The following is a 14,768-nucleotide window of genomic DNA, read 5'->3' as shown; positions in this document are numbered from 1 at the left end:
GGTGGCCTCTTCTGTCAATGTCGTTGGCGGGGAGGAGATCCAAAGTTGCAGGTTTTTGCTGGGACTTCAAATCTTCATCTTAAATCCCGCGTATTTTCAAATAAGCATTAGGAAACCCCTGTCTACCTAGTGAAGGCTCCCTCCCCACTTAAGCAAGTGCAACAGTTTAAAGAACATGATTTGTATCAAATCATTTCATCTTCACTCCAAAACGATTTGCTATTAATCATTGCATTTCTTTATTTGAAGGAGACTGGCCAAATCCACTCTACTTCTCATCCCATTATTTGGGGTGAACTACATTGTCTTTGCATTTGTCCCTGACCATCTGAATGTTTACTTCCGGCTGGTGTTTGATTTGGCTCTTGGATCCTTCCAGGTGGGTAACCATGACACGCTTAGATGACAGTTGGTTCTCTATGGGCATGTGAATGGAAATTAATTATAAATGTAACTTTGGTTAAAGCTGTCTTGGTATGATTCTCCGCGCAGTTTCACAGCGGTGGAGGAGGCCCGCGACATCGGGGTTTTCCCTTGAATGCACCCTCCGCCGCCGGGAAAGCCATTGGCATGTCTGGAAGATCCCGCTGGCGTGAACAGCCGGAGAATTTCAGCTGTGGAAGCAGAAATAGGCTATTCGGCCCCTTGAGCCTATTCTACAGTTCATTTAGGTCATCGCTAATCTGTACTTCAACTCCATTTACCCATCTTTGCTCTGTAGTCCCTTCACACGCTTAATAAAAGTAAACTGATTTCAGTCTCAAAATCTTCAATAGATTTCAATTGGCTAAAAGATTACCGTTTGAGCCGGTAACTGTGCCGATGTTTATGAATACAAGCAGCAATGAATAAAATGAGTCTCGTGATCTCTGTCTCATTCTATTAAGCTGTCTCTCATTTTGCATTGGTATCAGACCCCACAAGATAGATCCTGTGGAAATTGGGAAAATGGCACACATTGCGACGATGTGGAGCAAGAATCTTCTGGAATTGGGAATGGGCGAAAACTAAAACTTTACAACACAAGAGTGAAGTCGAGGTGGGAGAGCTGTCAACATCAACCTGGAATATCTGCCAATATCTCACTATCTGCTATTTTAAATAACAATATAAAATGCTGTGAATACTCTGTAGGTTTGGCAGCTCTTCAGGAGGGAGAAACAGTTAATATTTCAAATTGTGATTGCCTCCCCCACGGCGGAACTCTCTCTGTCTCCCTGTCCCCAGATGCTGCCAGACCTGATGAGCATTTTCAGCACTGTTTGATTTTGTTTTGGACGTTTGGCATCCGCTACATTCAGTTTTAGTAATAAATAGACTGTGACTTTCATCTGCTCTTCTGAGAAGACAGCAAGACTACATGCATCACACCGATGCCACATTCTTTAAATATAAAGATTGGCTTCCAATTTAATTGAGCAGGATAGCGCCAATGGAGTGTTGACACAAACACTACTCATTCGCTCGTGGTGTTTTGATTGAAGCAGCATATGGTATTGGAAGGATATCAGGAAGTTCTGCCTTTCTGAAGCTTCATACAGGCTGTGCTCTGCAGTGGAGAAAGATGGTTTCTGTCAGGAATTGTACTTTGTGTCAACTGATGCAAGGTACACGAGGACCTGGACTGTTATTCTACAGGATGTATGCAGTGCAGAGATCCTTATCAGTAAGTCTGACCGTGCTCAAAATCCATGTTTGGAAATTGGTTAGTTAATTACATTTCTATTTCATGCTCCACTGGTTCACCAAGTACTCAGAGTAATTGGCTCACTATCAGTCTATCAGCAATTCCATGCACAGTGCATCTTCACTCCAGCTGCGTGCCGTGCCTGAGTATATGACGAGATTGTGCAGATGTGACTTTATTTTCTCTGTTCCCAGGGTTTCATTGTTGCAATACTCTACTGTTTCTTGAATGGAGAGGTAAGATCAGCCATATATTACAGCACATTGATGTTGGCATTACATTGATTGTACTCTCGTTTTGGGTTGCAAACTTCAGTTTTTCCCACTCTATTGATGTTTTGGTAAATATTGGCCCAATGCGAACTTGTCCAATTTGACAGGATGTCTGGTTAGCACCTTTGGCTGTTACATCAACCGAAGTGAGCTCTCCAAGGTGGCATCTTCAGCGCACTGGCACATGAACCACATTGTCCCGGATAGATCTGGATTCTTGACGGGTGTCACAGCACCAGGAAACCTGGGTTCGATTCATGGAGTTTGCACCCTCTCCCCGTGTCTGTGTGGGTTTCCACCAAGTGCTCGAGTTTCCTCCCACAGTCCAAAGATGTGCATGTTAGCTGGCTTGGCCAAGTTAAATTTCCCCTTAATGTCCAGAAGTTTAGGTAGGATTATGGGGTTACGGGGATGGGGCGGGGGTTTGGCCTCAGTAGGGCGCACTTTTGAAAGGTTGGTGCAGACTCGATGGGCTGAATGGCCTCCTTCTACACTGTAGGGATTCTCTAAACCTACCTCCCACAATTTAAGCCATTCGTCACAGGGAACTACTGCCTAAACTAATTTTTCCAACTCTATTCATAATCTTGAAAGTGCCAACAAAGCCACCTCAAAGTCTTGTCTTTCCAAATTGAGAAATCCCACTGTTTTTTAACCTTGCTTTATAATTTATTATTTTCTTGGCTGCTCCACTAAACTATCCCTGCTGCAATGTTCAGAACGGTACAGACTACTCCAGATTGAGTCAGACCAAAGCTTTCTACAGGAGCAATCCAAGATGTGTTGATTTGAAAGGCAAGTGCCTGACTTCTATTCAGTATCAGAATACATCAGTGTTTTTCAAACTGGGGACCCATTTTTACCACCGGCCTACCTTCCCGACCCGTGCGGGCCGACCTTTGCAACCCACGAGGGCCGACCTTTGCGACCCGTGCGGGCTGACCTTCGCGACCCACGCGGGCCAACCTTTGCGGGCTGACCATTATGATCCACCGCGGCTGACCTTTGAGGCCCACGCCGGCTGACCTTCGCAATCCACCATTTTCTCTTACCTTGTTTCCTGCTGACAAAATGGAGGAAATGGTTTTGGGTCCTTTTGGCCCTCGTACACGCTCCTCCAATGGAACCTGTTGGATGAAGGTGAAGCCTTCCAGTGTTCGAGTCTCCAGCTATCCAATGTTAAGCTCCACAGCACAATTGTGGCACAGAATATGCGGAAATAAGGCTTTGTCAGCGACACTGTCTTTCCCAATCTTAAATGCGACACCCAGATCCTGACCATTCTTGGGAATAAGAGACTTCCACTTCATCAGCATCAAAGTTCAGAAAGCAACCAATCACATCATTCTCCCCAAACCTTTTGCAGCCGGCTTTTAACAACGCAAAACTCTGCGCATGTGCACCATTGAGTGGGCATGCATGCGCAAACCGGCCGCATTTTGCGGTTGTTGCGCGCAAATTTGCGCAATCGGGAGCGCCGCTACAGACGGCTCCGCGACCCTCCCGACATCCGCCTGCAACCCACCTGCGGGCCACGCTCCCGACGTTGAAAATGCTTGGAGTACATGACCAACCCACTGAAGGAAACCGACCAGACTGACTATTTTCAGCATATCATTTGACCTGTTGATTGTACCATGTTGCATGTTTGTTGTCATTTCGAATGGTTGCTAGAGGAGCTAATTTTTTTCTATTTATTCATGGGATGTGGGCATTACTGGCTATGCCAGCATTTATCACTATTTATCCCTATCTGCCCATGAGATGGTGGTGGTGAGCTGCCTTCTTCAACTGCCGCAGTATGGGTATGCCAGAATGCTGTTGCGGAGGGAGTTCCTTAAATTTGACCCAATGACAGAGAAGGAACAGCGATATATTTCCAAGTCAGGATGGTGAATGGATTGGAGGGGAACCTGCAGGTGGTGGTGTCCTCAAGTATCTGCTGCCCTTGTCCTTCTAGATGGTAGAGGCCGTGGTTTGAAAGGTACCATCTGTGGGACCTTGGTGAGTTCCTGCAGTGCATCTGTAGATGGTACACACATCTGTAGAGGCTACTGTCTATCGGTGGTGGAAGGAGTGAATGTTTGTCGATCGGGTGCCAATCAAGTAGATTTCTTTGTCCTTGATGGTGTTGAGCTTATTGTGTTGTTGGAGCTGCACTCATCCAGACAAATGGAGAGTATTCCATCACAGTCCTGACTGCTGCCCTGTAGATGGAGCAGGCTTTGGCAAGTCAGGAGGTGAGTTACTTGCCACAGGATTTCAGGCCTCTAACCTGCTCTTGTAACCACAGTATTTAAATGGCTAGGCCAGTTCAGTTTCTGGTCAATGGTAACCCCCCAGGACATTGATAATGGAGGATTCAGCAATAGTATTTAATGTCAAGAAATGATGGTTGGATGCTCTCTTATTGGCGATGGTCATTGTATGGCACTTGTGTGGTGCAAATGTAATTTGCCACTTGGCAGCCAAAGCCTGGTTTTGTCCGGGTCTTGCTGCATATCTATTTGGGCGCACAGGGAGAGGGGGGAGAGGGCTGGGAGGGAGACGCTGATGGAGGAAATGGTAAGGGTGGATAGGAGGTATGCAGACACCCCGGGGGAGGGGTTTTTGGGGAGGCGGCGCGATCTCCAAACGGAATTTGACATTTTGGCCACCCGGGAGGTGGAGGCACGATGGAGGAGGGCGCGGGGGGCGGTGTGTGAGTGCGGGGAGAGGGCAGGTCGGATGTTGGCTCACCAGCTCCGGAAGCGGGAGGCAGCTAGAGAAATTGGGGGAGGCACGGATGCAGGAAGGAACTTGGTGTGGGGTGGAAAGGACATCAATGGGGTGTTCAGATCCTTTTACGAGGGGCTGTACCGGGCGGTGCTCCCCAGGGAAGCAGGTGGGATGGACCGCTTTTTGGATGGGCTGGAGATCCCAGGAGTGGGGGACGAGCGGGTGGAGGGTTTGGGGGCCCCAGTCGAGTTGGAGAAGCTGGTGGAGGCATTGGGAAGTATGCAGACAGGGAAAGCGCCGGGACCTGACGGGTTCCCGGTGGAATTTTACAAGAAATTTTCAGATTTGCTGGGCCCTCTGCTTGTGAGGACCCTGAGTGAGGCTAGGGAGGGGGGAGCTCTGCCCCCAACGATGTCCAGGGCAGTTGTCTCTTTGCTCCTGAGGCGGGACGGGGACCCCCTTCAGTGTGGGTCTTGCAGGCCGATCTCGCTCCTTAGATGTCAAGTTGTTGGCAAAGGTGCTGTCCAGGAGGGTGGAGGATGTGGTCCCGACGGTGATTCATGAGGATCAAACGGGGTTTGTGGGGGGGAGGGGGACGACTGAATGCCAACGTGCGGAGGCTCCTTAATGTCATGATGATGGCGCTGGTGGCTGGGGAGTCAGAGGTGGTGGCGTCCATGGATGCGGGGAGGGCTTTTGGTGGGGTGGAGTGGAGTTGCCTGTGGGAGGTGTTGCGGAGGTTTAGGTTTGGTGGGGGGTTCATCAGCTGGGTGAGGTTGCTGTGCGGCTCCCCGGTGGCGAGTGTGGTGGCGAATGGGAGGAGGTCGGCGGACTTTCGGCTTTCCAGGGGGGTGAGGCAGGGGTGCCCCTTGTCTCCCCTGCTCTTCGCGTTAGCGATTGGGCCCCTAGCCATGGCGCTGAGGGACTCGAAGAGTTGGGGGGGGATTGTGCGGGGGGAGCACCGGTTGTTGCTGTACGCAGATGATCTACTGTTGTGTGTCGCGGATCCGGCTGAAGGGATGCCAGAGGTGCTGAAGATACTTGAGGAGTTTGGGGACTTTCCGGGCTGTAAGCTCAATGTGGGGAAAAGTGAGCTGTTTGTCCTGCACCCGGGTGATCAGGAGGGGGAGATGGGTGAGCTCCCGTTGGGGAGGGCTGAGAGGAGCTTAAGGTATCTTGGGGTCCGGGTGGCTAGGACCGGGGGCCATGCATAGGCTTGGTTTTTCGGGGCTGGTGGGGCAGATGGAGGAGGAGTTTAGGAGGTGGGACGCGCTACCGCCTTCGTTGGCGGGCAGGGTCCAGTCGATTAAAATGACGGTGCTCCCGCGGTTTTTGTTTCTTTTCCAGTACTTCCCCATATTGATCCCAAAGGCTTTTTTCAGAAGGGTGAATAAGTCGATTCTGGTGTTCGTGTGGGCGCGGAAGGCCCCGAGAGTAAGGAGGGTATTTTTGGAGCGAAGAAGGGAGGTAGGGGGCCTGGCGCTGCCCAACCTGTGTGGATATTATTGGGCGGCGAACGTGGCGATGATTCGCAGGTGGGTGATGGAAGAGGAGGGTGACGCATGGAAGAGATTGGAGGTGGCGTCCTGTGCAGGCACGAGTCTGGAGGCTTTGGTGACGGCCCCGCTAACACTCCCCCCTGCAAAGTACTCTACGGGTCCGGTGGTGGTTGCGTCCCTTAAAATCTGGGGACAGTGGTGGCGGCATAGGGGGGAAGTGAAGGCCTCAGTTTGGGCCGCGATACGGGGCAATCACCGTTTTGCGCCAGGGGGAACGGGTGGGGGATTTGGGAGTTGGCACAGGGCAGGTATCAGACAGTTTCGGGGCCTCTTCCTGGATGGGAAGTTCGCGACTCTGGAGGAGCTGGTGGGGAAGTGGAACCCCCCCCCCGGGAACGCTTTTAGGTATATGCAGGTAGGGCATTTGTTAAGAGGCAGGTGGCGGAGTTTCCGCGGCTGGAGAGGGTGAATTCCTCCTCCTCTTGCGCACGGCTCAGCCTAATTCAGCAGAAGGTGCTGCATAGGGCTCACATGACAGGGGCAAGGATGAGCCGGTTCTTCGGAGGGGAAGACAGGTGCGGGAGGTGTTCGGGAGGCCCGGCGAACCACACCCATATGTTCTGGGCTTGTCCGGCCTTGGAGAGGTTTTGGAAGGGGGTCTTTGTTGGAAGTGGTCGGGTCTAGGGTCAAGCCGGGCTGGGGGCTCGCGATCTTTGGGGTAGCTTCGGAGCCGGGAGTGCAGGAGACGAGAGAGGCCGGCATTCTGGCCTTTACGTCTCTAGTAGCCCGGCGCAGGATTCTGTTACAGTGGAGGGATACGCGGCCCCCCGAGTTCGGAGGCCTGGATCAACGACATGGCTGGGTTCATCAAGTTGGAGAGGATGAAGTTTGCCCTGAGGGGGTCGGTACAGGGGTTCTTTCGGCAGTGGCAGCCCTTTCTCGACTTCCTGGCGAAGGGGTAGAGAGTGGTCGGTCTCAGCAGCAACTTGGGGGGGGGGAGGTTTGGAGATGGTTAGGGGGTTTGTTTTTGCGGCGGTGGGTTTGCTATGTTGTTATTTTTTTCTTTCTTGTATTGCTGTTGGTTTTTTGTTATTATTTATTTTGGGGGGTGAGTTCTTTTCTTGTGTTGGTGTAGGAACACGCCTTGTTTGTTTTAAATTGTGGGGAGAAAATTTGTTATTGAAAAACTTGAATAAAAATTATTTTTTTTAAAAAAGGTAAGGATAGCAGATTTCCTTCCCTAAAGGACATTGTAATGATATGCAGTAACAGTGTATATAAAAGTGTATATAACCTCTGACCCTGCAAGTGGAACAGGACACTTGATCCGGACAGGACACTTGATCCAGACAGAGCCAGTCTTAATCAGAGTTACAGAAGGTGTTGGTAGCATGGTTAAAAGATCCACAGTTTGGTTAGCAATAGTTTAGTTTACCCAAAAAATTTTCAACATTAAATAACTAGTTGTTCTTTCATACACTGATTCATTTAGAACATCGAAAAATACATTTATTATCATAGTCCACAAACATAAGTGAGCCAGATGTTTTTTTTTTACAACAATTGGACTTTTATTCTTAACTACAGATTCCACCATCTGCCCTGGTGGGATTTGAACCTAGGTCCCCAAAGCATTACACTGGGTCTCTGGATTACAGGCCCAGTGATGATACCACTACTCCACTGCCTCCCCATGTATGTGCTAAGAGAATAGCAACAATTGATCAGAAGCAACAGCAGAATCAAAGTATATGATTTTATCTTCCACTCCCAATCATCACCTTTCTACAACTTCCTCATGAATTCTCACACCTTTGGCTCCTTTCGGAGAGCTTATCTAACAGGCCTTATCATTAATGACCTGCTTAAATCTCTTATTCTCCATAATCCTCCTGCCTGCATTGAGGTGGCTATGTGGGGGAATATCACAAACCACAGGAAACAATTGCCCCCGATTGTTATTTTCAGAGAATCATGGGCAGCAAGTTTTCAGAAGAATTCTTTCACAGGATTGGTTCTGTGCCTCTCTCAATGTGCCTCAAAGTGACACTAATGAGGACTGGGCTAATTTTCGAATCTTGCAGTCTATCATTTTTAGAAGAAGCAAATTCACTGTTTTAAGTGGGAACTCTTACTGCCTAAGGCAATAAGTAGATTTTATTGAAAGCATTTCCCTGTACCCATCCCCTTTTTCAACCCAGCTATGATGCTGAGGTGGGAATTGCAATGCATTAGGATTAAATTCATATTTAGAAAAGATGCTTTGAATCCAAATTGAAGTCTTGCTTTAAAATCAGTACACAAACAGGAGAGAACCAGGTCCTGGACTACTGATGAGACAATTCCAGTACAGGGCAGCACGATGACACAGTAGTTAGCACTGTGGCTTCACAGCGCCAAGGACCCGAGTTCAATTCAGCCTTGGGTAGTCTGTGTGAAGTTTGCACATTGTCCCTTTGACTACATGGGTTTCCCCTGGGAGCTCCGGTTTCCTCCCACAGTCAAAAGATGTCCACGTGCTAGTCAGAGTAGAAATGACAGGATATATAGGCTGAATACGTGGCTGAAGAGGTGGTGTCAGGGGGAGGGTTTCAATTTCCTGGGGCATTGGGACCGGTTCTGGGGGAGGTGGGACCTGTACAAACTCGACAGGTTACACCTGGGCAGGACTGGAACTGATATCCTAGGGGGGCTATTTGCTAGAGCAGTTGGGGAGGGTTTAAACTAAAATGCCAGGGAACCTACTCAAGGAGTCAGAGAAAGAGGGAGCAAGGACAAAAGCAAAAGGTAGAAAAGTGATAGGCGGAGAAACCAAGGACAAAATTCAAACAGGGCAGTGGAGAAAAATATTGGGAGCGAGACAAGCATTGTGAAAAAGACAAACTTAAAGGCTCTGTGCCTTAATGCACGGAGCATTTGCAATAAAGTGGATGAACTAATCGCGCAGATAGATATAAAGGGGTATGATATAATTGGGATTACGGCGATATGGCTGCAGGGTGAACAGGGATGGGAACTGAATGTCCCAGGGTTCTCAGGATTTAGGAAGGACAGGCATAAGAGAAAAGGTGGTGGAGCGGGACTGCTGGTTAAAGAGGGAATTAACACAATAGAAAGGATATTAGCTCTGACAATGTGAAATCTGTATGGGGAGAGTTGAGAAATACCAAGGGACAAAAAACATTAGTGGATGCCATATATAGACCCCCAAATTGCACTGGTGAGGTTGGGAATGGCATTAAACAAGAAATTAGTGATGCTTGTAATAAGAGAATATCAGTGATCATGGGTGATTTTAATCTTCACATGGATTGGGCAAATCAAATTAGCCACAATGCCTTAGAGGATGAATTCATGGAGTGTATACAGAATGGCTTTCTTGACCAATATGTGGAGGAACCCACCAGAGAGCAGGCCATCATAGACTTGGTACTGTGTAATGAGAAGGGAATTATTGCCAATCTGGCTGTACGAGACCCCTTGGGGATGAGCGACCATAACATGATAGAATTTTTTTATCAAGATGGAGAGTGAAGTAGTTGATTTGGAGACTCGGGTGCTGAATCTTAATAAAGGAAACTGAGGCGTGAGTTGGCCTTGATAGATTGGGGAGAGTTACTTAAAGGCAAGACAGTGGATAGACAATGGCAAACATTCAAGGAACGCATGGAGGAACTACAGCAACTGTTCATTCCTGTCTGGCACAAAAGCAAAGGGGGCAAGAGGGCCAATCCACGGCTTACAAAGGAAATTAGAAATAGGATCCAATCCAAGGAAGAAGCATACAGATTGGCCAAGAAAAATAATAGTTCTGAGAATTGGAAGCAGTTTAGAATTCAGCAAAGAAGGACGAAGGGATTGATTAAGAAAGGGAAAGTACAGTACGAAAGGAAGCTTGCAGAGAACATAAAGACTGACACTAAGGGCGCTATTCTCCGCTCCCCAGGCTGGGTGGGAGAATCGCGGGAGGGCCGCTCTGGCACTCCCCGCGATTCTCCAGCGCCCCCCCCAAAATGGAGTGTCGCGTTTTGCGACACGCCGCTCAGAGAATCGCGGGCCACCATTTTTCACGGCGACCCGCGATTCTCCGGCCCGGATGGGCCGAGCGGCCTGCCGTTCCCGACCTGTTCACGCCAGCAGCAACAACACCTGGTCGCAGCCGGCGTGAACATAGTGCGAAAGGTGAGTTTGGGGCCTGTGGGGGGCAGAGTGGGGATCGAGCACCACGGCCGTGCTCGGGAGGGGACTTGCCCACGATCGGTGCCCACCGATCGTCGGGCCGGTTTCTCCAAGAGACACACTCTTTCCCCTCCGCCGCCCCGCAAGATCAAGCCGCCACGTCTTGCGAGGCAGCGGAGGGGAAGACGGCAACCGCGCATGCGCGGGTTGGAGCCGGCCAACCTGCGCATGCGCAGCTGATGTCACTAAGGCACCGCCGGCCGCGTCATTATCGGTGCGCCGCCTTGACGCCAGCGCCAAGGCCCGGTGGCCGAGTTTGACGAAACGCCGCTCCTAGCCCCCCGGGGGGAAGAATAGGGGGCGAGGAGCGGCCTCTGACGCCGTCGTGAAACACTCCGGGTTTCACGACTGCGTCGGCCGTTGCGGAGAATTCCGCCCTAAGTGTTTCTACAGCTGAAAGTGAAGAGAAAGAGTTTGGTAAAAAGAAATGTAGGCCCTCTGCAGACCGAAACAGGGGACTGCATAATAAGGAATAAAGAAATGGCTGAGCAATTACATTTTTTTAAAAATGAAAATTGCTTATTGTCACGAGTAGGCTTCAATGAAGTTACTGCGAAAAGCCCCTAGTCGCCACATTCCGGCACAGCTGTTACAGGAATTGAACCGTGCTGCTGGCCTGTCTTGGGCTGCTTTCAAAGCCAGCGATTTAGCCCAGTGTGCTAAACAGCCCCTATACTTACTTTGGTTCTGTCTTCACAAATGAGGACACAAATCAGATCCCAGAAATGTTGGAGAATGAAAGGTTGAGTGAGAAGGAAGAACTGAGTGAGATCAGCATTAGTAGAGAAATGGTGCTGGGAAAAATGATGGGATTGAAGGCAGATAAATCCCCAGTGCCTGAGAATCTGCATCCCGAGTGCTTAAGGAGGTGGCTCTGGAAATAATGGATGCATTGGTGGTCATCTTCCGGGATTCTATGGACTCTGGAACTGTCCCTGCAGATTGGAGGGTAGCTCACGTCACTCCGATATTCAAAAAGGAAGGTAGAGCGAAAGCAGGGAATTATGGACCATCGGTAATGGGGAAAATGCTTGAATCCATTATCAAGGACTTTATCGTGGAACATTTAGAAAGCAGTGGCAGGATCAGTCAGAGTCAGCATGGATCTATGAAGGAAAATCATGCTTTACAAATCTGTTAGAGTTCTTTGAAGAGGTAACCAGTACAGTCAACAAGGAGGAGCCAGTCGATGTGGTATATTTGGACTTTCAGAAGGCATTTGACAAAGTCCCACATAAGAGATTATTGTGCAAAATTAAACCGCATGGGATTGGGGGAAATATATTGAAGTGGATAGGAAAATGGTTGGCATAGAGGAAACAAAGAGCAGGGATTAATGGGTCCTTTTCAAATTGGCAGGCAGTAACCAGTGGGGTACCACAGGGATCGGTGCTGGGACCCCAGCTACTCACAATATATATTAATGATTTGGATGAGGGAACAAAATGTAACATCTCAAAGTTTACAGATGATACCAAATTAGGTGGGAGGGTGAATTGTGACGAGGATGCAGGGATCCTACAGCAAGATCTGGACAGGTTGGGCGAGTGGGCAAACCAATGGCAGATGCAGTATAATTTGGATAAGTGTGAGTTTATTCATTTTGGAAGCAAAAACAAGAAGGCAGATTACTACCTGAATGGTTGTAAATTGGGAGAGGGGAGGGTGCAGCGAGACCTGGGTGTCCTTGTGCACCATTCGCTGAAGATAAGCCTGCAGGTGCAGCAGGAGGTAAAGAAGGCTCATGGTATGTTGCCTTCATTGCGAGAGGTTTCGAGTACAGAAGCAGGGATGTGTTGCTGCAATTGTACAGGGCCTTGATGAGGCCACACTTGGAGTGTTGTGTGCAGTTTTGGCCTCCTTCTCTGAGGAAGGATGTTCTTGCTCTCGAGGGAGTGCAGCAAAGGTTTACCAGACTGATTCCAGGGATGGCGGGACTGTCATATGAGGAGAGATTGACTAGGTTGGGATTGTTCTCACTGGGGTTCAGAAGAATGAGGGGTGATCTCATAGAGACTTATAAAATTCTAACAGGACTAGACAGGGTAGATGCAGGGAAGATGTTACCAATGATGTGTTTGCCCCCAAACCAGGGGTCACAACCTGAGAATTCAGGGTGAACCATTTCGGACACAGATAAGGAGACACTTCTTCACACAAAGAGCGGCGAGCCTGTGGAATTCATTACCACAGGTAGCAGTTGATGCTAAAACTTTGAATATATTCAAGAGGCGGCTGGGTATATCTCTTGCGGAGAATGGGATCAAAGGCTATGGCGCGAAAGCAGGATTAGGCTATTGAGTTGGGTGATCAGCCATGATTGTGATGAATGGTGGAACAGGCTCGAAGGGCCAAAAGGCCTCCTCCTGCTCCTATCTTCTATGTATCTGTGTGCAGGTTAGGTTGCTGTGTTATGGGGTTAGGGCGGGGTGGATGGGGGAGTGAACATGTGTAGAGTGCTCTTTCGAAGGGTCAGTGCCGACTCTATGGACCAATTGGCCTCCTTTTGCACCCTCGGGATTCTATAATTCTATGATCCACCTCCTCCCGCTCTTAACAAAGGATCAGGCACAGTCCATCCCCCCATCGGGTCACCACACATCAACTCCATGTTCCTCAAGATAGGACATTAAAAATCAGACAATTGTTTCCTTTCATTTGACCAGAAAGATTGACATTATAGAAGGTTTTATGTATTAAATGGTTGAGGAATGCAATTGGTTGGAGCCTCTTCTGAATGTTTTGTGTTTGGTTGTTCAGGTGCAACTGGAGCTAGGCCGCAAGTGGCGGAGATGGTGTACTCAATGGTACCTCACAGCTGATTCGAGATACTGCCCCCCTTCCATGGAGAGTCACAGCACAAAAGAGGGCACTCAGCTATCCATGGTGTCCTGCTACAACTCCCAAATCCCGGCTGCCAACAACGACCCAGCTGATTTGACCTTTGCAGAAGTGTAGTGAGGTAAAAGTTCAGTTGGGTTTGTCGCTGAAGGTAACTGGAATGTTCCATTTGAAGTGACGATTATCTGAGTGCTGGGGGCTGGAGGTAGTCTCGCTTATCGACATTGGAGCCAAGAAATGGTGGCTGTCCCTCATCTGTATGGTCACTGGACAAAGCCACACCGTCGAGCTGTCTGCAGTCAGAAAGTCGGCTCTTCAATGCTTCAACAAAGAGTAATTTGTATGATTCAGGATTTTTATTCAACGATATTCATTGCAATTCGAAATACTGGAGGAAATAATATAGCTTCACACGCACCGATAAATAGCTGTCAGCAATATAGGTAGACCAACATCTAATTTGTGTGAGGTTTCTCTGAACATAGTTAGCCCTGATTGATAGCAGACAAGGGAATGTCGTACCATCATTGGATTTCCATTTCGAAAATGAATCCTAATAATGCCCCTTTTTCTCCCATCTCTCAAACAAAGGCCATTCTTTATATCTTTTTTGAACATAAATTTAGGGTACCAATTTAATTTTTCCAATTAAGGGGCAATTTAGTTTGGCCAATCCACCTACCCTGCACATCTTTGTATTGTGAGGGCGAAACCCACGCAAACACGGGGAGAATGTGCAAACTCCACACGGACAGTGGTCCAGAGCCGGGATAGAATCTGGGACCTCGGCGCGTGCAACTGCAGTGCTAACCACTGAGCCACCGTGCTGCCTTTCTTCTTTATATCTGACTCTAGATTTCATAATCATTCATTGAGCGTGAAGTACTGGCAGATGTTTCGGGGAGTTGGATAGAATGTTATATCAATGCAAAATATTCTGCAGTCATGGTCCCATTATTGAGTTCCACCAAAATCACCCAAACAAAATAAAAAGAACCCAATCCAGACGGGAAACTATATTCATCATTCTCACCGGTGAATGTTTCCTCAGAGACTGATGGGTCCCTGTGGCTGTGTGTAGCTCAGACACCTGAATCAGTTCTAGTTTATTCTCCTATGGAAATTCCTTGTGCAAAACCATAGAGAATGAGGGCCAACAGTGTTGAAGAAGGAGCATTGCTGATCAATGGCATTTCACAGGTGGAGGCAGTGTGTGGGCCAAGGCAGTGAAGGAATAGGGCCCGGGGAAGCGGAAGAATGGGGCCCAGGGCGGCAGAGGAGTGGGTCCCGGGTAGGGGTGGAGTGGTTCCTGGGTAGGGGTGGGAGGGGGCCCGGGTAGGGAGGAGTGGTTCCCGGGTAGGGGTGGAGTTGGTCCGGGTAGGGAGGACTGGTTCCCGGGGCAGCGGAGGAGTGGGTCCCGGGTAGGGGTGGAGTGGTTCCTGGGTAGGGGTGGGAGGGGGCCCGGGTAGGGAGGAGTGGTTCCCGGGTAGGGGTGGAGTTGGTCCCGGGTAG

General features: G+C 49.1%; 1 protein-coding gene across 1 annotated transcript in view; it reads left to right on the top strand.

The window, feature by feature from the left end:
- LOC119954548 (vasoactive intestinal polypeptide receptor-like) overlaps positions 1-13,906 on the top strand; it is a 284,628-nt gene extending 270,722 nt beyond the window's left edge. The window contains exons 11-13 of the mRNA XM_038779875.1: positions 250-379; positions 1,882-1,923; positions 13,176-13,906. Of these exons, the coding sequence (XP_038635803.1) occupies positions 250-379; positions 1,882-1,923; positions 13,176-13,373 (370 nt within the window). The 3' untranslated portion in view covers positions 13,374-13,906. The remainder of the gene's footprint in view (positions 1-249; positions 380-1,881; positions 1,924-13,175) is intronic.
- The last annotated feature ends 862 nt before the right edge of the window (positions 13,907-14,768 follow it).

This window comes from Scyliorhinus canicula, chromosome 19 (assembly GCF_902713615.1).
Source record: "Scyliorhinus canicula chromosome 19, sScyCan1.1, whole genome shotgun sequence".
In the NCBI taxonomy this organism is placed as follows: Eukaryota; Metazoa; Chordata; class Chondrichthyes; order Carcharhiniformes; family Scyliorhinidae; genus Scyliorhinus; species Scyliorhinus canicula.
Note: the sequence above shows the minus strand (reverse complement) of the source record. Positions and strands in the feature narration are given on the sequence as shown.